This window comes from Channa argus, chromosome 4 (assembly GCF_033026475.1).
Source record: "Channa argus isolate prfri chromosome 4, Channa argus male v1.0, whole genome shotgun sequence".
NCBI lineage: Eukaryota > Metazoa > Chordata > Actinopteri > Anabantiformes > Channidae > Channa > Channa argus.
Genome location: NC_090200.1, coordinates 7,433,642 through 7,458,090, shown reverse-complemented (window position 1 = coordinate 7,458,090; position 24,449 = coordinate 7,433,642). Strand labels below are relative to the sequence as shown.

The 24,449-nt window shown below is 38.0% G+C and overlaps 2 protein-coding genes across 2 annotated transcripts in view; both read left to right on the top strand.

The window, feature by feature from the left end:
* Positions 1-955: 955 nt before the first annotated feature.
* Positions 956-13,167, top strand: scamp2 (secretory carrier membrane protein 2). The gene is made up of 9 exons (XM_067502217.1): positions 956-1,124; positions 5,261-5,338; positions 5,590-5,676; positions 6,261-6,372; positions 7,921-8,049; positions 8,201-8,360; positions 8,831-8,932; positions 10,363-10,480; positions 11,018-13,167. The coding sequence occupies exons 1-9, from the start codon at positions 1,068-1,070 to the stop codon at positions 11,165-11,167; spliced, it is 993 nt and encodes a 330-aa protein (XP_067358318.1). The 5' UTR covers positions 956-1,067; the 3' UTR covers positions 11,168-13,167.
* A 5,526-nt stretch (positions 13,168-18,693) lies between these two features.
* Positions 18,694-24,449, top strand: part of map1ab (microtubule-associated protein 1Ab) — a 62,450-nt gene continuing 56,694 nt past the window's right edge. Inside the window, exon 1 of the mRNA XM_067500721.1 lies at positions 18,694-18,994. Within this exon, the coding sequence (XP_067356822.1) occupies positions 18,727-18,994 (268 nt within the window). The 5' untranslated portion in view covers positions 18,694-18,726. The remainder of the gene's footprint in view (positions 18,995-24,449) is intronic.

The window sequence follows — 24,449 nt, the reverse complement described above, 5'->3', positions numbered from 1 at the left end:
ATAATTTTATTTGTTAATGTTTAATTCTGCTTGTTGGGCAAAGCTTGTTTCTTGTATGTTACTTATCCCTGTATGAAGACTACTAAAAATAAACTACCTAAACAAAATTCAGTGTTTTGCTTTTTCACCTTTATAAACTAATGTAAAAATGCTAAAACACTAAAACATGCTGTATACATATGTATGTATTTCATTTAAGTAATATATGATTTTGAAATGTGATTTATTATTTCTGCATGTAAACTATATACAATGTTCACCCACAGTTTCATTTTTACCAAAGCTAATTTTTCGGGACAAGACATAAAATTAACATCAGCTGAACCAAATATGCTTTTTGTGTTGTTTGCTTTGTGTTCAAAAAAAGAAAGGAAATGGGTTTAGGAGTAGTAGCCTGTACTGTAAGTCGTTAAATTGCTATAGGACTTAAGCCAATATTACATTAGTATTAGAAAATTGTAATCTTTAAAGGTCACTACAGCAGTGTGGTTTTGCACTTATATTAAGTTTCGCTGTATTTTGGGGTTTTATATATATCAGTCTGAACGTCAAAAACAAGGCCTCAAATACAGTGCAACTCAACAAAAGTCATGATGAAATGTGCAGACTAGCCTCTATTCCTTTTTTTACATCCAACGAATCTCTCGCTTAGTATTCCATTTATAACTTATATAAAATTTGTTCATTCTTCCTTTTCCTGTTATTAGTCATTTAGTTGAAATGTTTGATGACCCCCAGATCCACACAAGAAACAACTGTTTGTTGGATGTCATTTACCTGTGTTATGACGACTTATTCATCATATGAGTTTTCCACATGCTTTCATAAGACAGACATGCACGTTTTATATTTTATTACTGAAAACGAAACCAAAGGGTGCGCGTTTTTGACTCGGGATGGCTTTACCTTACAACTGACGTATACAAGTCATTGCCAAATGTTTCAGTGCGCCTGCGCCATCATCCTCATTCAAGGAAGTGGTCAGAAGAGGCAACTGAAACGACAGAGAAGAGTTTGTTGTTTACTCCCGTTTCAGTGAGGATAAAAGAGCCAGCGGTCTTTTCAGAATGTCGGGATATGATAATAATCCGTTTGCAGAGCCTTCCAGCGACAACCCTTTCAATGTAAGTGTTTGGTTTTTAGACTTCGTTGAGTAGCTGGTAAGCTAGTGCTGACATATCATTCGTTAGAAGGAAACTTGTTGGGTGGATGTCGGGGAGGGATCTATTTTTGCTCTCCTCACAGTCATTTGCCAGAGATGACATGATTGACATGCCTTCAACCAATCACCGATCTGGGTTAGAAAATGGGGCGGGGTATCCTCTGACCTCAGTCGCAGGAAGTTAAACTCTCGTCTGCAAGGAATTTGTGTCAAACTTTTAGTAGCCACATTACAACTGTGTATTTCTGATATTTTAAATGTGATTTGAAACAATTTTATAATACTACAATGCCACATATGTTTAGTGGTGGAAGGAGTATGATCAGGTTATATGTATTGTTAATACACCATTACTGCCTTCAAATGTCCATATGTATCTAAAAGAACTCATAATGGACTAAATTTTGTTCTGTTACTGTGTCTATCGATGTAATATTGCACTTAGTTTGGGAATTTGTAAGAAACACATTAAAAGAAGAATGGTCAAAAGGGAGACAGCAAAAGCCACAACGCCATACTTACCTTTGTCTGTACAATCAGCCAAGTTTCACAAATTCTGCATGTTAAACACTCCCCAAGTTGCAACTTGATACACAGACCCTATTTCTTATTATGTATGTAAACTACAAAAAATAGTTTCAAAAGAAAATGCATATTCTTCTCTGTTACTGTACTGTGAATATTAGAGGTGTGCCATGACATAAAGAGTGTATTTTATTTTAAGACATCAATCACTGTGGATAGTTTATAAGTGTGACTTTGCCTGTTGAGTAACTTGGACCAGATTACAGTTCATCTAAACACCGCACAAGATAAGATTGAAGTTATATCACCATGTTTGGTCCACATACTTCCTAATTCCCTGTTAAAATCTAATTACACACACTGTTAATATGTTTGTTTTGTTTTTTTAAATCTGGCTTACCTCATTAAGTACATAATGTAAGGGAATTCAACTTGTAGAGATGTGAACACATTGAAAGGTAAAAGTAGAGATACATTTGTGCCTCACATAGGATAAAACAAAAACTCAGTTGCCAGGGTATTTTGAGGATGTAATCTGTGGTACGGTTAAACTGTATTGCCTTAGACAGAAAGGCATTTCTGTTAATTAGCTTACCTTTATTAAATTTAATGGAACTGGCACAATCATTGTATCATCTGTCTGAACAGTTCACTCCAACAAAACAGCCCCTATGTACGACTGCAATGATATTACACAGCGTAGTAACTTTTACATTAGGGCACTGTCACACTTTATTGTATCAGGTGCACAATTGCCTTGACGTCAGCGGAGACCACTGTTTGTTTGCTGGGTGTGGAAGTAGGTGAATAAATAATCTAGTAGCAGCTTGGATAAGTTATCTGTGCTGTTGTACAGATCACTCAATATTCATACAAGCTTGTAGTCTATGCTCACATTAAAATGGTTGTTTTAATGTGAGGAAAGTATAGTAACATTGAAAATCGCTGACTATTGGAATCCTTGAAGTAAGCGTGGTGCTTGTTGCTACTTAATCCTATTTAGTAGCAATATTCAACTGTAGGTATTAAATGTGTGCCACACCTAGGCAATCAACAACTATAAAAGAAAGCACTGTTTCCTTGTAGAGAGACTTTAAGATCAGGATACCTAGCTATTTTTTTTATTTGCTAAAGGAGTGCTTTTGTGCATCTTCACACTGTTTTGCTATTGTTTCCACATGCTCTCTCTTCATTTTGACAAGTCCCTGCTTAATCCTTATGGTTTGTGCCATATTTACTATGTTATCAATAGACATAGGCAGTTCCTCAGATCCAGCGGGCAATTTTTCCTGCCTTTATATATAAACATACGCATTCACACCTGCATACATTTTATCTCCATATCTCTATATGGTGGTGTTTAACAAAATTTAACAGAGATTTACATGTAAAAGAAAATCATCAAAATACTCTAGTCCAAGGTTTCCTGCATAATGTGTTAAAGAATGAACATGTTCCGATATCCTTTGTTTCTTGCTGAGAATGTTGACAGGTGTGTCAAAAGCAGATAGTGAGGTCACACTTCTAATCACATAGTCAACAGTTGACCTGCTCTGCAGAAGAAATTGAGACACATTGTAAAAACAGTTCTTACTGTTAGTGTGCTTTATTATATCAAAATGTTTTTTTTATTGTACGGTATTGGGCAATTCACCCGACTGAAACTAATTCAGTCTCTACCTATCTATCTATATTTCATTTGGTTGTGGGGCTTTTTTTTTACCTTTCCCTAATGCTGTTATCAAATTGGTCAAGGTTTTTTTTGTTTTTTTATTTGCTTGTGTTTTACCAGTAGTTTTTTTTTTTTTTTTTTTTGTTTTTTTCAAATTGGAGGATATGAGCTCTCAGGGCCATGCTACAAATACAATCTGGTAATTATTTAGCCCTTGATTAACTGATCTTTAGCAGCTCTGCGGACTTCTATAAAAGCAGATGTTTTGGCAGTTTGCTGGTCTGGACCATTCAGTTGTATTTTAACACGGTCAAGACATAAGCAATGGTCTCAGTTGTTGCTGCACATAAATCTGTTTTCCAAACAATTTGGAGTTCAACATTCTACAGTTAAGAAGAATATTCACAAGTGTGAATATCCTTGCACATTGACCCCAGAATCAGACCTTGCAGTGCTCAAAGAAATACAAAAAAGCCCTTGGGCAACATCTCAGACCCTATAGGCTTCACTCACCATGTTAATTGTTCAAGTCCATCACAGCACTTTATCCGAACAACCCACTGACTACTGCGGGTCGTCCAGTTGTTTGGCCTTAATCCCCAGCACTATATCTGGCAGAAACCAAAGGCAGCATTTCAAGCAGAAACACATCATGCCCAGTGTCAAGCATGGCAGTGGAGGGTTGATGATTTGGGCTTGTATTGCAGCCTGGGCACCTTGAAGTCATTGACTCGACCATGAACTCCTCTTGATACCAGTCCATGTGAGGCCATCTGTCCAAAAACTAGAGCTTGGTTTAAATTGTGTCATGCAACAGGGCAATGTTCCAAAGCACACAAGTAAATCTACAAAAAAATAAAAAGAATCAAGGTTTTGGATGGTCTCATCATAGTCCAGATTCCAGCCAAATTGAAATGTTGTGGCAGGATCTTAAAGGGGCTGTGCATAAGCCAATGCCCCCTAACCTCAATAAACTAGAGCAATGTTGTAAAGAAGAATGGGCCAAAATGCCTCCACAACAATTAGTGAGACTAATGATAAAGTCATACAAGAAATGACCACTTCAAGTTATTGCTGTTACGGGTGCATCTACAATCTATTTGGCACAGTGAAAAAAAATTATGTTGTTGTTTGTCTGAGGTTGTATTTGCGTAATATTAAGCCCCGCTAGATCAATACATTTTTATTATGTTTTTACATAAACAAATACAAAATTAAAAAAGGGGGTACTAATGACTCTAGTCTAAACTTTAGTTGTCCAATTAATTGCAAAGCCTTACATAATCTGCTCATGTCAGACTGTCACTTTTCTGACTCGGCAGTTGATGGTCTCGCATCAGTGACAATTTGCAGTCAAACAATAAATGGAACCCACTAGAGTCAATTAATGTTTACCGATTATGGGTTATGACTTCTGTTAAGAACATAGTTCTTCCCAGGTAATGATTCACTAGCTGGATGTTATTGTACTTCACTTTATGAGTTGGTAAAAGCATAAAACTGGATTTACTGTATAGTCTTGGCTCTTTTCCTCAAGTTATTATTCAGTGTTTCAGGAAATGCTCCCTAGAGAGACTTTATCTAAGGATAAAATCTATTTCGAAATGGTCAGACATCAAGACTTAAAGTTCGGTTAAACTTTACACCAACTACACCAAGAAACACTGTTCTGTACTGCAGAGGTCCCATATTCAACCCCAGTGACTCACAAGAGTCAATTTGGAATTTGTTTATCCAGGTTTTCTTGGAGGCTAATCAATTATAACAAAATTAAAGTCTTTTAAGGTTGAATTAAAAAAACAATTTATTAAAGTCCCAGTTGACCCTATTTGTGTAAAGCTATTTTGGCTGATGATCATGTGATGACAGTGAGTAGTGAAATGTGTTTTGTTGTCTTTCAGGATCCTTCTGTCACACAAGTGACCAACTCCAGCATAGAACCTGTTGACCAGTACAATCCTTTCCCTGTCCCTTCCACAGTAAGACATTTGACAAATGTGTCATTATGTGTGTAGTTCTTTGTCTTTTCCATTGTAATTTTTAGTTTGGCTTTCTCATGTGTCCCCGGTCTTCCTTCAACCTGTTTATCTCCCCTAACGTTTTTTTAAAAACTCATTTCCCTTTTTCTTGGTCGTCTTATGTCATCTTTGTGTGTGTGTGTGTGTGTGTGTGTGTGTGTGTGTGTGTGTGTTTGTTTATTTAAACCTATATTTTTTTCTATGTTTTTCAGGATAGTCTAGCTTCTCATACAACTCCAGCATCCACCTCTCCCTACCAGCCTGCAGTTTTACAGCCATCTACAGAGCCCAGTCCACAGGTGAGCTACATATTGGTGTATTTGTCCTATATATTGTTATATTATATTGTTCCCATCAAGACATTTCTAAGGTATATTTTTTAAGATTACAATTAAAGATCCAAAAATGTTACTCTCTAAAATGCATAACCTCAAAGGGGCAATTATCCCTAGGTCAAATAGGCCTGACCAATAGTGACTAATTTCTCTAGATCACTGTACCCCCTCAATCGTATAATTAGGTATGATGGTTATGAATACATGTCACTTTTATACATGCAAGTAAATGTGCAGGTATCCCACTCATAAACAGTTGGTAATGTTCCAGTAGGTGCTGGTATCTTGGGTAGCCCTGGTACTCAGCCCAGTGACTCCCTCCTATGCTAAATTGGAAACATTGGCAGCATAATCCTGGTTGAAATGTTCTCTTTTATTTCACATTCTTTACTTTGTGCATTATGTGTATGGTCCATAATCAGTGGTATGGTCCTTTCTGTCTCGTGTGTGGATGTAAAGAAACTATTAAAAGATGCTATCAAGACACATTGCTGTATATTTATTGTTGTTCAGTGTTGAGTAAAGTGTTTCTAACTCTCCTTATTCAGGCGACTGCTGCTGCAGCTCAGGCCAACCTGCTGAGGCAGCAGGAGGAGCTGGAGAGAAAAGCTGCCGAGCTGGACCGCAGAGAGCGAGAGATACAGAGCAGAGCATCGACAGGTTAAAGACAAACCATTCCTCCCTGCAGTAGCTTCAGAAATGCTTCTTACTGCAACAGGAAAACTATGCAATGTATCAAACTCGTTGTGTGTAAAATTACATCATTGCACAAAGGTTGTGAAAACATTCTGGGATGTCTACAGCAAGATTTCCATTATGTGGCATAATGATGGTCCCACCGACAGTTACACATATTGGATCACTGTTATGTTAAGTTTTATATTTACACAGATTTTCATCTCATTTGTTTGCTGAGTTAATGTTGATCTGTATTGAAAACTTACAGCTTCCACATATTGTACAGTGGAGTTCAAAAAAGGGACTGAAAATCTGTTATATTCTTATATACACACCCATAACATTATAACCACCCACCTACTGTAATATTGAGTGGGTCCCCATTTTGCTGCCAAACCAGCCCTGAACCATCAAGGCATAGACTCAACTAAGCCTCTAAAGGTCTGTGTTATCTGCCACCAAAGCGTCAGTAGCAGATTGGGTGCTGCTGTAAGTTGGGAGGTGGATCCTCCATAGATCTGCCTTTTTTTTCCAGCACATTTACTGATGCTAGATTGCATTGAGATCTGGAGAATTTAGATGCCAAGTCAACAGGTCAAACTGGCTGTTGTGTTCCTCCACACATTCTTGAACGGTGTTTTGTAGTATGGCAGGGTGCATTATTCTGCTGAAAGAGGCCACTGCCACCCGAGAAGATTGTTTCCATTAAGGGTATATTTGGTCAGCAACGATATTTAGGTAGGTGGTACACGTCAAAGCATAACATCCATATGAATGGCAGGACCCCTGTTTTCACAGCAGAACATTGCCCAAAGCATTATACCGCCTCTGCTAGCTCGCCTTCTTCCCACAGTGCAGGTTAATGGCCCAAATGCACCGTCAATATGATTTAAAAGAAAACGTGGTTTATCAAACCAAGCCACCTTCTTCTATTGCTCCCTGGTCCAGTTCTGATGCTCGAGTGCCCAGTGGGGGTGTGTTGGGCGGTGGACTTGTCTTAGCATGGGCACCCAATCTGTGTCCCCACGGCTCCATATGCAACAGACTGCAATGCACTTTGTGTTGTGACATCTTTCCATTGTGACAAAATGTTCACTTGCTGATTAAAATCTCCCACCCACTTCCACTTGCCATTGTAATGAAATAATGTTGGGTCATTTGACCTGTCATTGGTCGTAATGTAATGGCTGATTAATGTAGACTTGGAAATAAAAATAAGTTTGTCAATTTAGAAGCAAGAAATTATGAAACCTAAAATAAGGCAAATTTGAGGCATTGACCATAAACTCTTTTGTACAAAAGGTTGGATGTTTCATTGAAGCACATATATCGATGAAACTCTAGGGGGGTTAGATCTGCCCATTAGAGGGTTAAGTAATCAGCTAATTGAAGATTTGGTGAATAATCTGAGAATTTAATAAGATTTTTTAGGCTTGAGCTTGCTTCGCTTTTCTTGCAGTGGCAGATATCTCCTTGTTAAGACAAGATTAACCTCTATAACTGGGATTGTATTGAATTGTGTTTTGACAGGTAAAGAAAACAACTGGCCTCCACTTCCCAAAAACTTTCCCATCAAACCATGTTTCTATCAGGACTTCTCTGAGGAGATTCCTTCAGAGTACCAGAGAGTCTGCAAGATGATGTATTATCTCTGGATGTGTAAGTTAAGATGCTAACTGTGTGTGAATGCGTCAGGACTGAAACGTGCAATTAAAAAAACAGTGTGTTTGTCCGCTGTATAAATACATTTGCTTCTGACATCATTAGCTGTGTTGCTGACTCTTGCTCTCCCTCTCCATTGCTTCTCCAGTCAACTGTGTGACTCTGTTCCTCAACCTGCTGGCGTGTCTGGCCTTGTTCACCACTAGCCAAGACTATGGTGTGGATTTTGGCCTCTCTGTTCTCTGGCTCATCCTTTTCAGTCCCTGTTCCTTCATCTGCTGGTACCGACCCGTCTACAAGGCCTTCAAGTGAGTCCGTCTGTCCCTGTTAAATACACAAATATAATCTAGGACAATAATACTGTACCCCTCTCACAATGCACCTCAGTTAACATGTTTATTCTCGGGTCACTAACTTTGCCTGTGACTGCAAACAAACAAGAAATTTAAACTCAGCTGTCCAGTTTCTGGTTGAACAGAGTGTACTAAGTTTCCAATTTTATAGGTGCCCACAGCTGAAACAAAAGCATGCAGCATGAAACTATGCATGCAGCAGTCCTGCAATAAATTTTACTTTCATAAGGTGATCATCTTGAATTGAAAGAGTTTAGAAAATAGTATAGACAGTATAGAAAACAGTGGACTAGGCAGAGAAAATCATGACAAGTTACTGTTTCCCAAATTCCCAAATTATTTTCTTCTTGCATCTTGTTAAACAAAATCATGAAAATATCTTCCATATTTTGATTTCTATAAATTGTTTGTTTTCTCATCGTTAGGACCGACAGCTCCTTCAGTTTCTTCTTCTTCTTCTTCGTGTTTTTCTGCCAAGTTGTGATCTTCATCATCCAGGCTGTAGGCATCCCCAAGTGGGGGAACAGGTGGGTCACCTGCAGTGTTTCAGTAGTTTAGATAGTGCCCCCCAGTGGTCACTGTTGTCTCCAGAATGTACTTGTAATTTTATTCAGTAATTTAAAAAAATGCCAAGTTGAATGTACTCGGAAATATATTCATAAACATAATTTATAAACAATACCAAGAATGATTACTTACTTGTTGTTCCTTGCTTTAGTTTCTGAATTACTGCTGACAGCTGGCCTACGAGCTGCAGTCCTGTCTCCTTTTTCTCATTCTTTCATCTTTTCTGACAGAAACTTTCCATCCTTCAGCCTCTAGTCTGCTGCATCTCTGTAAGTTTCTGCTGCTCATTGTCTCTGCTGTGCTCTGCCAACACTCTGACTTGTACTTACAGTGTAGCATTCATGAAACAGCCTCTTGAAACTCTACAAACCTTTACTGTCTTTGCTATGGACCATGCTAGTTTCACTGGCTCGAAATTCATCAGCCGATTTATTCTGTGTGGCTAAATTCTGGTGTTATTGCATTAAGGTCTTTACTGACCCAATCGTGTTGTATGATAACATTCACTCTATATCTGCCTGTATGTGTCTGATATTGTATCATGTGCAGGGACTCTTTGTGTGCACTTTTACTGTAAGTAATGTGAAGTGGAAGTTGGAAAAGAAAAACCCTATGATTTTTTTGTTTTAAATTGACATGTTGCAGAATAACCCTTCTCCAAGAGGCTCTTTGCTTTCCGCTCATCTCATTTCATAATGACACTTTTCATTTCACGAAGGCACTTTACATGACAAAAAAGGCAGTAAGTGGGGAACTCCTCCTTTTTGATATTTGTCAGTGTTGATATCGTAGCTGTCCATGTGCTGTTGAGATCCATATCACAAAGCAGCAAAAATGTATAACCCAATTTCTAAAAAGAAAACTGATTTTCTTTTTTTTTACATAGGTACCTATTTTCAATTTAATGCCTGAAACATATCTTTAAAAAAAAACGTAAGCCACAGGTAACAAAGGACTGGAAAGGTTGTGTAATGCTAAAAAAATAGTTTCAACATTTCATATCCTGGTTCCTGCCATTTTCTTTCAGATGGATTGATTTGCAAATCTTTTTTTTTTTATTTGAGAAACGTTCTACAAGTTTTGCAAACAGAGCTGCAATTCCTAAAACAAAAGTACTTTTTACCACGTTATTTGATTGTTTAGAGCACTCATGTCGTAAAAACTCCACTTTAATTATGTTCAGTTTCTTAATTTTTATTATTGGCTTCCTCATCTTGAATTGTCTCAGCTTTTTGCACTGCTTCATCAAATTCTTCCTCCTAAATTTCGTCAAACTCTCATCAAGAATACTGTATGTCTTCTAATTGTACCTGTACTGCATACAGATGACTCATACTGTTGAGGAAGACCTGCTGTCTAATTAATGTTGTTAAAATCTTTTTGACCCTAGTGGCTGGATCACTTCTTTTACCATCATCGGTACAAACAAGGCAGTAGGAGCCATCATGATTATAGTGGCCATCCTCTTCACTATGTGTGCCGTACTATCTATCTTCCTGCTAAAGATGGTAAGAGTTTTCTAACTTTTCCTTAATATTTTTAGTTCTAGTTTGTGTTTCGTTAATGAACCCTTGGATTCTTGTACACTGGCTAATTGTAAGCAATTATGTGGAAAGTTGTGGACTCTTATTGCTTTTATATTACATAGACCTGTATCTGATAAAAATGACATTTCTGATGCTTGTGGTAAAACCAGCCATGGGTAATATCTTAATGACTTAAAGACTCTTATAAGTGGTTGCAACTTTTGTTGCACTACCAAATGTTTAAACTGATCCAGTCACAATTGCGGAACTTCATTTTACTGTTGAATTTGTGAGTGTGTACATTTATCCACTGCACAATGTTCTCCAAGATATTTTACGGATGAAAAGCATCACAGTTGAAGTATGAGTGTCAGCAATGATGCACAAATGATGAAAAGTGCCAAAGGTGTACTGTTCACTCCTGACTTTTGAGTGTGATGGAGTGACCATGATAGCCTTTGTCATTACATATTCTTTGTAACAGTCCCAGCCATTTGATTATACTTTGTTTCTCCTCAGGTCCACAGCATGTACCGTAGGACTGGGGCCAGTTTCCAGAAGGCCCAGCAGGAATTCTCACAGGGCGTCCTTACCAGTAAGACCTTCCAAACAGCTGCAGCTAGTGCAGCCTCTTCTGCTGCACAGGGAACCTTCCAGGGAAACAACTAATAGTAGACCATGCTAAGCTAAGCTCCATTTAACAGGCCAAGGCCTATATGTTGTCAGGTCTAGATGATAAACTACACTTAAACTGAATCAGAGTCAGTTTAATTTAAGAACTTTTCGGTTGGCACCAAAGTAGCAGTGATCCTTCCTAGAAGTTACAGATACTCTTGGAATTGTTTCTGCCTTTTGCAGCTAGTGGCTGTCAAATACCAATCTAACCTTACAATGTATAGACCTTGAGCTGGGTAAGGCTACATGCCTTTCACCATCACTGCACCTGTATTTCCCATGTTAACTGAGCTTTTCACATTCAGTGTGTCTCTTACAGAGGGACTAAGTTTGGGTGCAAAAGCAGTCAAAGATCGGAGTCCCACAATAAGTGCGTTTAGAAGTGAAAAGCATGATTAAAGATGACTGATTGCTGGCTTTGTATATTTTGTGTGCACTTTCTGGCAATGCTTTTCGATGGGGTGCGTGTGTGTGTGTGTGTGTGTGTGTGTGTGTGTGTGTGTGTGTGTGTGTGTGTGTGTGTGTGTTAGAGAGAGTGCATGTGTGCATGTGGGTTCTTACATGCTGGTCACACATATTCATGTGGGTGAAGTACATGTGTTTTTCCACACTAATGGTGGACCCTGAGCTTGTAATATAAGTAAGATAAAGCATTGATTGGCATTTTGTCCTACATTTCTTTTCATTTAGCATAGTTTAAAGAACCCTTTTGGTTTGTGTACCACAAATTTCCATCTATCAGTAAAGAATAGTTAACGGGTAAATCTTGTAATTATACTCTTTTTTTTCATATTACTGTAACAATCCTTTTGAATGTTAGGTCATTTATTAAAATAATTATTACAGACAGTCTCCTTATCATTGCCAAATTTTAATACTACATTATCTGTTTTCAAATATGCCTTTGACTTTTGTTTGAAACAAGAATTCAACTTAGACATCTTGTGATATCTTGAAATCAGCAAATATCATGTATTTGCTCCTGGTATCACATGACTATCTACCTTAAGACTACAGCAAGTGTTAAGGTTCAATTAATTTCATGCTTATAAACAGCTAATATAGTTTCCAATAAAGATAATTTAATTGGTTCACATTCCCTTGCTAAAGAATGAAACAATATCTTCATCCTTAAAAACTCCCTTGCTCAAGAATTCAGCTTCACCAATTTTAAACTTGCACTCTATGGTTCTAGTAGGGAAAGTATATGCAGATGAATAGTATTAAACTTATAGTTTAACTATTAAACATTCTTGTATTAAAGTATTCCTTTGCTTTTTGCTAAAAAAAAAACCCCATCCACATCATTTGGAGGAGTAACCTGCTCTTCCAGGACTCACTCAAATCAATTGAAAAACTCCAGATGATGTCATCCAAAGACGTTTTTTTCCAGTAGAAACACAGAAATATTTTATTACACAGAAAGCAGAGGGAAGAATAATACAATTCATATACATATACGCGATATGAAGCAAGTTAAAGTTAACTGTAAAAGTAGGAGGAAATATTTATTTGTCATGTAACTTTTTCAGTTATATGTGTATTTGACTTGTAATTACTGGCAGACCATTGCAAATTTGCCATAACACATAACAGTATCTCAACATCAATTATCGTTTCTTTAAAGAATATCAGTTCTCGTAGGTCTTCCCTATATCTCTTTACCACAAAGTTCTAAATTATTTTGGTACTGATGTATATTTTCTGTGCGATTTTTCTTTTCTTTCTTTTTTTTCTTTTGGAAAACAAACATGATGGTTTATCTGATGTACAATTTTAAATCTTGGAAGTAATGTATGTCAGCAATTGTAAACTCATGATTTGCATGATGTTCTTTAAAACAGATGATGATCTAATTTAAGATTCTTACATCTATCCTAGAATGCAAGATTTGTATTAATGTGCAGGTCTATGTAGTGGGGAGAACAGAATTCAGTGTCTTCTGTATTTCAGTTTTCAATGTATCATCTAATAAAATGCTTTGCTTTCATTTATAGCTGGGATTGTTTTTTCAATATCCTTTATTAGATGTTATAATGTAATTTGTACAATATTGTATCATTTAATTAGTTTTCATTCTGAGCACCATAAAATAAAAGCAGAGTAAATTCAGCTGACTTGAATGTGGCAGCCTTGCAAAGGTAACAGCACTTTTTTAATTAACACCAAATCATGAAATTCACATGTTTTTCTTTAGCAGGCTGTAGAACTCCACAAAGTGGCAATTGGTATGTCAGACTGGTTTAACATGTGCCAACCTCCAATAAAGGTATAGTTGAATTAAACTTCGTCCTGCAAATATTTATCAAGTTCTTGTTTGGGGGGGGGGGGGCTGCATTACGGGTTTCATTAGATTATTTAAGTTCATAAAACAAAAAGTAATGTTTAAGTAAGGATTCTTTTTCTGCATAAATAACCTGAAGCATAATCAGATTTTTCTAAAAGTTAGATAAAGGCAACCTAATTTAAATAAATGGCAGCTTTTGAAGAAACTGCAACATTGTACACAAGCTGCCTGATAGTCGACTAATGCTGCAGAATCTTTTTTATAATCATTTCCAACCTGGAGACCATCTTCTTCCAAGATTTTCTCCTTTGATCAAATCATGACAGAGTGTGTGTTGTCAAATAAATGGTAAATGGTTGCTTATAAAAGGCTTTACAATGTTGCTTCCCATTCACACACAAACTCAAACATTCAACACGGCTGCCTTGCAAGGTGCTCACCTGACCTACCAGGAGCAACTTGGGGTTCAGTGTCTTCCCCAAAGACAGTTTGAGATGTAGCCGGGAGCAGGGATCAAACCACTGACCCTCTGGTCCATGGACGACTGCCTTTACCAACTGAGCTACAGCCACCCTCATAAAGGTGTCAGGTCTTCTTTAAAGCCAGTGCCTCACAGACTCAAACACCTGACTCCAATTTTCCTATTTAAAGGGGAAATTAGTCCAGTCTTTCAATAAATGGAAGATACACTTGTGCCTCACAGAAAATATATGATTGGATCCTTATCCAAGTCCCTAAATCATCATGCCAGTTTAAGCTCCAACCCCTACGGTAGAAAATAATGCTTGAAAACCCAGTATATTATGACCACAAAAAGACATCCAATGAACCCAAATGGAATGATACACCCACAGACATATGCAAATCGACCAAGAGGAGACACAAATCAACCAATATAAAAGAGTTAAAGGCCTGTCTCCTGCCTGTGCCCATGGGTTCCATCATCTCACAATCCTTCCATTCACTGGTGGCACGTTTGACTGTAAATGCAGGTCCAAAACTGTTTCCACTGTAAAGGTTGAACGTTTCTATCTGGTACCATTAGATTTTGAGTCAGTTAGTCGTGTTCCAATTTGATTCAAACTGTTATGCTAATGTGCTGTTGAACTTAAATTCCTGCCCTGAGCCAAAACATGTAATGAAATGTTAAACAACAGCTAAACAAACTGTAGACAGCATGCTCATTGCTAGCTAACGGCAACCGCATCATTTTTGACAGAGATGCTCACATTGTCCCATTAGATTTTAATTGCTCTTTTCCAAGAAGGCCAGAAGAGACTAGACACAAAACAAAGAGGAAAGACCTTCTGTGACCACTCTATGTCTGCAGTGACTCAGACAGTCTGTAGGGAATCTGCACCGAAACCCAAACTGCTGCATCAATCATCTGTCTGACACTTCTCTCTGTCCTTTTCCAGGCTCTGTCTGTCACTCCGTCTGGAGCTTAGAATAAATGCAGCCACTTTCCCTCAAACACAGCATTTGACAAGTGGGCCAGACAGCATGGCAACCTGGCTATTAGATATACAATTGTGCAGTTTCATTCTTGTCTGCAGCAGTAAAACCAGAGACTCTCTTATTTAATGTTGGCTTGTTATAAAATGATGCTTAAATAGGCTAATCATATTCTTGAATTAAGGTTTCCCTTTATTAGTGCATGTGATACACAGCTGGTACTATAGAAAAATATGCATGCTTTGCTTATAAGTTTTGAGACACAAAGAAAAATCACATCCCACTGGTTTATGTTGAATGTACCAACTGACCTAATGATTAACACCTTGGTTTCTCTAGTAAATGACTCAGTGATTTATTTTCTGCTGATTTTTTTGCCTCAAACGTTTTTGTTATTAGGATATTGTGTCCAGCAGATGGTGAGGTAGAGGGCTTTTTTATTTTTGGAAGATCAATCTGGATACTGTAAGTTGTGAATTATAATCATCTAACCTGCTACTTGTTACAAAAGTGCTACAATATCCAGGAAGGAATGATGAAATTCAGTCCAGTTTGGAAACTATGATTGAGAAAAGTTACTTTTTTTATTTAATGAAGTGATTTAGGAATAAAATCAGACTTTTCCTGAAACAAAGTAAAATAAGCTTTTACTAAAGGTAAGTCTCTTAAAATTGACATTTATGATATTTTATATACATGGTGAGCTTTTTGTACTATGAAACTGTAGCTGGAATATTTGTAATTTGTAGAAGCACTGCACTCAACTACGAAATTGAGGCAATTTATACTTTTAAATCCAAGACTCCTATATTGTACTTTTTAATAATTTATTTGACTTTATCTTGGCATTTTAAATACAAAACTACTAACTGGTCAAAACAAACACTAAATGTGTCGCTGTAACTGTGACAACATTTGACACTATTTTTTTAATTTTTATAAACCAAACAACTGATTATTAAAGAAAATCTCAACATAAACAAAATAATCATTAGGTTAACTGAGATCCAGTGATAATAAACTAAGGATATCATATATATAAGAAATAGTCACAAATGGGACATTTTCTGCTTTACACACTTTTATTTAAGTAGTGTTTTCAGTGCTGGACTTTTACTTGTAACACAGTATTTCTATCTTGTGGCATTAACACACTGACTTAGAGGCGTTGGGAGAAGACCTCTGCACATCCCTGTCTAAACATTTGATTTGTCTGTTGTCTTGCAATTCCCTGATAGAAACAAACTATTCTGTATCTGTACAGCTTCCTCAGCATACTGGACACGTGTACTGTCGCTTACCTCATCTAGAGCCTTGCAGTGAGTGTGGAGTCTTGATTGTTGCCACCAGAGGGAAGCAAGGCTGTGGCGTAGGTGCTGTGTGGAATGAAGTGCTGACTCACTGTCAGAGACCTGCAGAAAAATCACATATGGTTCATTTTTACATTACTACCTTATTGTGTGTGTGTGTTTTTGTTTTTGTTTTTCCCTTTGTCTGAGTGTCTTGCAAACACCTGACTGCAAGACCGGTTATGCTCAAGTCTTATACTTAGCAACAGTTGTATTTGTTGCAAGGAAGACAGGCTTTAAAATATAAAGATTTTATGAGATCAGAACCCTCAGCACTATGAGGATATTTGAAATTTGCACCAGATACAGTGGTAGAATACAGCAAATGAAAAAATGGAATTTCAGGAATTCATAAGTTTTTAACTCCTCACTTTCAACATTAATGTGAACTTAGAGTATGAGAGACGTAAATGTGCATGCTTGTACGTGCAGTTACCCCGTGGACCTCCTTATTATCCCCCTCAGTGTGGTGCTGACAGGTGAGGCTGAGACACCCTTTGCTAGACACTGAAATGTGCCAAGCTTAAGGTTAAGCAGAAGAGAAGCTGACTGAGGAAGAGCTCACTGAGAGGAAATCTGCTATTTTTAGTCTGTTCTGTGTTCTCTGCTGGCTCTTTATCGTTGTCTCTTTGTGCGTGTGTCTGTGTGTGTTTGTGCATCGCAAAACTCTGGAGAAACTGTTCCTTGATTTTCTACAGATTGTTTTTGTAGGACCACACCATTAAACTGACATCCTCCGTGCATCATCCAAATCCTAAAGTGGAGACGTTGAGAGGGCCTGATGGATGTTTAGACTCATCTAATCCTGCTGAATGCAAAGAGTCTTCTCCAAAAACCTGTCTTGTTGCAAAGTGTGACAGTTGGGTTCCAAAACCTTAGCAAAGATCCATTAAAATGTTTAAGCTTCTATGTTTATTTTTTTTAACTTATTTATAATGTATAAACTTTAAAAACACAAAGGCTGTTGTGCAAGAACACAATTACAGCAAACAGCAAGAGTTCACTTGTATGTGCAGTTTATATTATGGAATATGCAAATTGGTCACCATGCTACTGCCATAAATTCAATCGAGACGTAAACTGATTTGTGTGGACTACGTGTGCATAGTGATTATCACTACCACATGCTAGATATTCATTTACCATGGAACTGGTGAGTTGTGGAACGGAGCGCTGCTTGTTTTACAGATACCTTTCCACACAAATGGGCCAAAGCTCCATGTTCAATGTGTTGTCGGGAGCACATGGAGTCTACAGAGAAACAGTCCTTATGTTCCCAAAGCTGTAGCTGACGTTAGCGTTAAGTGATGAAAGCTGTGGTACAAACGTTAGCTTAACTCCAGGTAAGCGCCATGTATTAGCTACTGGGAGGGTTTAAAAACAAAAAAATAAAGCAGTGTCATGTTTGCATTTGGGAAAAGCTATCACGGAGGATGACTTAAACATACATGTGGCGAATATATATTTTATACTTCATAGAAAGAGCAAATAAAATAGGGCGGCTATCATTAGCCTGACCGCTGCTAGCGTGTTGCGTTGAACTAGCGTAAGTCACACGGGTTAACGTAGAAAACTTCTGGCTGTTTTCTGCTTCTATTCAGTGGCGGTGTATTGCTGCATACATCTATCTGGGTCTGACAGTTGTTTACAGTTTAGTCTGGAAAACAAGATCTTTATCTTGGTTTAAGGTTTAAATTCTAATTACATCGTCAGTCCGTCCAATCCTCTGCGCGGGCGGTAGCTAGCTGTGACCATCCCACTGAAGCTAAAACCGGACTAACACTTTATTTTTTTCCCTTCTAGATATATTAATTCTCGGCAAACAACTAACCTGCTGATGGACAATAAAGGCTGTATTTTTCACAATTACTGTTTTAATTTGGTAGCAACGAAGTATAAACTGAAAAAGGAAACCGCTACAAAACTGTAGCCTTCGTAAATACAGTTTGTAAGAAAAAGCGGTCTCCAGCATTCGAGTCAACTCGGTTCTAAAAAATGTTAAATGTGGCAACATTAGCTGTATTAACCCAAAAAATGTTTTAAAGAAGGAGCAAAAACTGACCTGTAAATTGTTCTGTTCGAGAAGCATGTAGTAGCCTATAAATACCTAAAGACTGTACTGGGGTCTCTAAAAGCTGATCATGAACTTTAACGATTTAAAATGTAACTACATTTTAAACCTTTATACATGTATCTTATTTTACTTTCATGTTTATTAATCTAAACATCTATAGCTTATAAAAAGGGGGGAAACTAATTGTTTGAATTCCATAGTTGCGAAAGGCGCTCTTATTTTGAAAGCTTCCCCGGAAATAAAACTTTAGTAATATTTAGGCCGGTTTGACGCTTTATCCCTTGCTTTCACCTCCCTCCTCCTCCTCTCCCTCACCTCTCATCCTCCTCCTCACACTCCGTCCCCCCACCTCTCCAGACGCTTCCCCTAGCTCGCACCGGTAGTTGTCATGGCGATGGAGTCAGCCTCGGCGTCTGCTCCAGGGGGTGTTGCCATGGAGATCCCGGTGCGAGGTGCGCTCTCGGTGGTGGAGGAAGACGAGGGCTTCAGCGCGCCGCCGCCGCCGGGGTCCGAGGAGCGACTACGGTACCGCCGAGGAGGAGGGAGAAGGCGACGCGGGGTGCCGTTCAACCGGGGCGGCTACTATATGCTGATAGTGATCGGGGAGATCAGCACGGAGCACCAGCTGGCTGCCGCCAGAGCGCAGATAGAGCGGGGTGAGAGATGAATGAGCTGCCGGTGTTAATCTGTGTTGATTATCTGTTTTGCAGCTGTGGAGGGTGGAAGTCATGAAGGTTTTAATATGGAGAGAGATGCTTTGACGCAATGCCCATGATAGTATCCATAGGTAGAGGCAGTTGCTGCAGCATTGCACCACGGGACACTAGGCATTACCCACTGTGTACTGTATCACTATAAAATTGCAGACTTCAGTTGTATGTGCCGCAGAAGTCTATTTACTTAATAGAACCTACAAATAAGTCGGTATTTACCAGGTTAATAGGATATTGGTGCACCGGACATAGAATTCGATATCTAGATAAGTAAGTACAAGTATTATTTTTACGACCTGCACAGTCTGTGCCATCTTAGCTATTTAAGTAGAAGCTTGTATTTTTAAGCAGGTGTGTGTCCATGTGTTTTCATGCTTGTGTGTGGGTGTTTCCTGGATGGGGTGATATACTGTATACCCTCAAAGCAGTAAACAAACAGAAGCTGCTGCGTGTTGACCAGGAACAGAGCTACTTCACAGATGTTAAGGAAAAGACGTACGTTTTAGTTTCCCATTACACTCTTTATATTTGTTGTCAGTGCTCAGCTGAATATCTCAGCTCCGTCATAAATCCCTGCTCCTCCTCTTGAGGAACTGAGTTAGGCTGCAGTCATTTTGGTTGGTGGGAGCTGTCTTAAGTTTGGGCATGTAAACAGATTGTTGAGCAGTTGGGGAAGGGTGTTGCTCTGTACACATTCATCAGTACTTTATGCTAGTCAGCAATTTTCTGCTGTGCCGTTGCATCTCTAAGCTGTCGTTTGTCCAGATGATCAATCTGTTAGATTCCAGCCTCACAGCTAGGGAGTTAACAGCTCTGTTGCACGGTGACGTGTTCAGTATCGCACCTACTCTACTCGTTACAACATTTATTCTCGTGCATAGGTCGGTGAATAGCTGCGAATGACCTGCCTTCGACTCCGATTAGCTTTCCAACAAGTCACCCTGACTGCATAGCAGTCAAGGCCAGAAATAAGGATAAGCTGTACTGAATAAAGTGATCGTATCCAACATCATTCAGTGTGACAGTATGTTGTTGATGAAAGTAGTATTTTTTTCTCTCCCCAGACTATTTCCCTTTTTAAATGAATCTGCCTATTTTTTACTTTATTTTTATTTAGTTTGTCCTTTGGTCTTATCCCGTGAGTTCAGGGTCGCGGATCATTGTCCGCATGTTGATTTGGCACAGTTTTTATGCCAGATGCCCTTCCTGACGCAACCCTCCCCAAGCACTACCGGGCTTGGACCGGCACTGCACAGCTGGGGATGGGGATGGGGCTGGGCTGTTGGTGGTTCAGTGTCTTACCCAGAGACACTTTGACATATACCTGGGACCGGGGATCGAACCACTGACCCTGTGGTCCTTGGACCACTGCCTGGTCTACAAAAGAGAAAACCAAAATAATAAAAAGTCCTATCACAGCTTCATAAAGCTAAAAAGTGACTACAAAACCTAAAGTTTTCGGCAAACAACGACAGACGCAGACATGATACATTAAGAGCACATCTGAAGCTTCGGGTGAGCCTAGTTCTGAGTTCAGTTTCAGGAAGGGATGTTGTGCTTTTGACAGGGCAGTCACACTCTGGTTTCCACACTGCAGGGACAGTATGGAGACCAGGGAACTTTATGAGTAGGATGTATTCTCGTGTACCTATGTTTGACTAATCATTTCAGTTGTTATTAAAACAGCATTAAAAAACGTAGACGTATGTAGAGTCTTACATTAATGTGTCAATTATGATCTTAATTGTTAATTTCAAATCGGTTAGTTGATATGTGTTTTCAGTATCAAACAGACTTTATGCTTTTTTCATCTTGTCTTTATTTTATTTTATTTTTTATTGTCTTTATTTGAAAGTACCAATTAACCTAAATATAGTTTTAAGGTCTATGAATTTTGTTAGATTTTTCTACTTTGTTACTTACTCCCATAATAGTTTTGTAGTTTTATAAGTAAAGGTTACAATGCATGATATATACTTATATAGTTATTGGAATGGATATGATTTTTTTTTTTTATTGATACCAGTGATGCCAATGTTGATTCTGCATTTTCAGTCTGCTTTTTTATCGATTCTCATATTGATGCCAGATTAATTTTCTGTGTTGTGAGGAAAAACAGTAGGACCACACAGGTTTTCAGCATCAGTGCAGCGGGTTTATTGTCTCGGAGTCTGAACACTCCTCCTCTCCTCTATGACTCCTTATGACTCCTATGACTGCAAGTTGCCAGCAGTTTAGACACAGGCTTTAAGGTTATGGCAAATTCGTTTTTGAAATGTCCATCATAAACGAAAGTGATAATCTCAGGGGCACACTATTCTGATGGTTTGGATAATTTGGAACAGTCTGGAACTGGAACTAGTTCCCATCCCTAGTAATACTGAAAGGGTATTTGTACACTGTGGTAATCATACTTTAACTACAAGCTCTTCTTCCACCATTGCTCGGTTGTGTGAGACACAGGGATGGCAATTAAAATGATTTCCCTTCCTAAAACTTTACAGCTGCTGTTTTTGGTTTAAATCAAGTTGGTACAGAACTCGGATTTATCACTTTTGAGTTTGTTTGCCATTTACAGCACATTTGTGAAATGAGTTCACAATAAATATTCTCCCTTTTAAATTATATGCTTCAGCGGTGTTTAGCCACAAACATTTGCTTTTTAGTTGTTACTGATTAAAAAGGGAAAAATCAGAATAAAAGAGAGAGCTTTTATGTAAGCACTTTGATAGATATGTTTGAATACATTTGAACCAAACTTAACAAGGCCTAATTTTAGATTTAGGCAGGAACCTTACCTATGAGGCACATGTGCAACAAATCTTGACTAGATTTTACATTAATGTTATCAACACTATCAAGGTCAAAGTACTTTTTCTGACACAGATCAGTAACATGAATTGATATGTAGAGAAATCGGCTTCCTAATGGAACACATACTTTTTTACCAAAAATTTTAGGGCATAAACTTTAACAAATAATGTGATTAAGTATATAGAATGTTTTTACCACAGGATTATAACAGAAGATGCTTTAATATTTGGCTTCATTTCAATGAAGGAAGTCAAATACCTGCGCTCATTTAGTAACTTATGATCTATCTGTAAAAGTTGTATTCTTGTTCACAGATACAGGGCTTTGGTCAAAATTGAAGTATAATGGGACAATGTAGTCCAGGGGTTCACACTGTTCAAAATGCCAAAAGAACCTACTTAAACCAATCTTGCATCATAACCCTGTCCTCCTATGGTCAGTCATATCTAAATATGTAAAATTTTGTCGATACAGTATGTTTGTACAATGACTGTGGCATATTTGTATCATATCACTCACAGTCAGCCACAGGTTTCATGCTCTGCATCCAGTACTTTTGCTAGTTGATTTCTCCGCACATTTCCTGATTTATAGTGCCATACTTTCACTTATGTATAATTTTCAATATAAGATTTTTAGTTGAAGTATTTGTTAAAATGTGGTATTCTTTATTTTACTACAGAATAATCAGCCATAATATTAATATCACCTGGTGGTTCAAATGTTGTGGAGGGGCTAGCGTGGAAAACCCTTAGTCAGTCAACTGACCTAAATCCAAAGGAACATCTATTTCAGGTCCTAAAGACAAAATGCCCCTAAAACAAGTGGGAAGTAAATACAGCTGTAATAAAACAAGTGAAGGAACCTAGAATCTGGTGAGGCCACAGAATTTGAGGGTATTTATCCCAAAAATTGAGGATCAGTGAAAACAAATGGGTGTAAAACCCTTAACTTAAAGCTGCGTCACTGTCCAAATATTTGTATGTAGCAAAATTCTGTCTGTTCTTGTTAAAATTGTGTAAACTAAATACTGTAGATCAAGCTGATCACAACTGCTCTTTTGAAAAGTAAACAACTTTTCACACCCTCTTTTAAAACATGCTTGATAATAAGACAGATTTGGGTGAGGTATCACTGGATCACTATGATCAGATTGTTTACATTTTGAGTTCCTTTCCTTCACTGGTCATAGTATAGTCAAGGTCATGAACATGAAACGTTAATACACTTGTTAGTGATTCTGCATGTTTCAATGAGCAAACCAAATGACTAATTCAGAGCATCTGCAAGGTTGTTTAGTTCAAAATGTCAGCCGCATTTGAGACTGTCTCACCCACTGTCTCTTGTCTCAGTATGCTTTTGAGTGTAGCGCCTTCTTCACCCCGTTCTGGCGTTACAAACTATAATGAGCTCCTCACTGCTCATTACTGTCACTGGAGATACATTCAGCTTTGCTACGGTTGCAGCAATGAATCCATTGAGTACAGCAAATCAGATGTGCACTAACAGGATAAAGTTGAGCCACATGCTTTATTTGAAATGTTTATATATTGAGTGTGTGTACAGTTGGCATGAGTTGTAGGTTATCATCAGTTTTGACTCTGCTCTGACTAAAGTACATGCACAGTAGTGTATCTTCCCATATCTTTTGTCGTAGGAGACCTATTTTATCTGGTGGGTTTTAACTGGTACAGTGTTGTGAAAATAATTTTCATCATAAATGAATTTTGCCATTTCTAACTTTTAATTAATTAATAAATCATCTGTTGATAGTCTGAAGATGCAGAAATCCCAATCACAATTTCTCAAATCCCGTTTTGCTTTTTTGGGGGCGACTAACTCCAAAGACAAGCATGGAAAGTTTGCAGTGAAATAAAACAGAGGCAATGAGGAATGGGATGACAAGGCAGCAACATGAGACCTGTATGTTGTTCATTTTATGTGTCTGAGTACAAAGGAGGACAGGCAACAGAACGTGGATCACAGTGACACAGCATATCTGCAATCTGCAGTTTAGGAGCAATATCTCCACAGTTAAGGGCAAACAAGGAGATTTTAGAACAGGGGCATGGATTTAAAAAATTAGAATAATCTAATTTCTTGTTCTCCCTGGAAGAATTCACAAGTGCATAAGATGAGAGAGGTGTGAGCATTGGTTTTGACTTGCTCAGTAAGATTCCTCTGAAGTTTGACTCACTGCAGCTAAGTAGGATCTGATAAAGCTGCTGAGTGTGTGTGATGGAGAGGGAGAGAGTGGGTGTGTGAGATGCTGATTAGTCCTTTACTGAGTCATTTCTGATACAGAGACTAGAGTTATTATTTTTTTAGGTGTATGTTTTTCTCAGGGTCATTACTACATATGTTTTATGAATATGGAATTGAAATTAAAGGTTAACAATTGAAAGCAACTAAGTATCAAATTATTTTGGTAATCAAGAAATCAGTCCAAATATGTCACCACCCTAATCTTTATAAATATTAGAACATTACTAATCCATGCTTATTGTCCAGCTCTGGAGTTTCCTACTAACAAAGACTGACACAGTCAATATGCGTTGATTTATGTATTCTGAAATGAAACTCG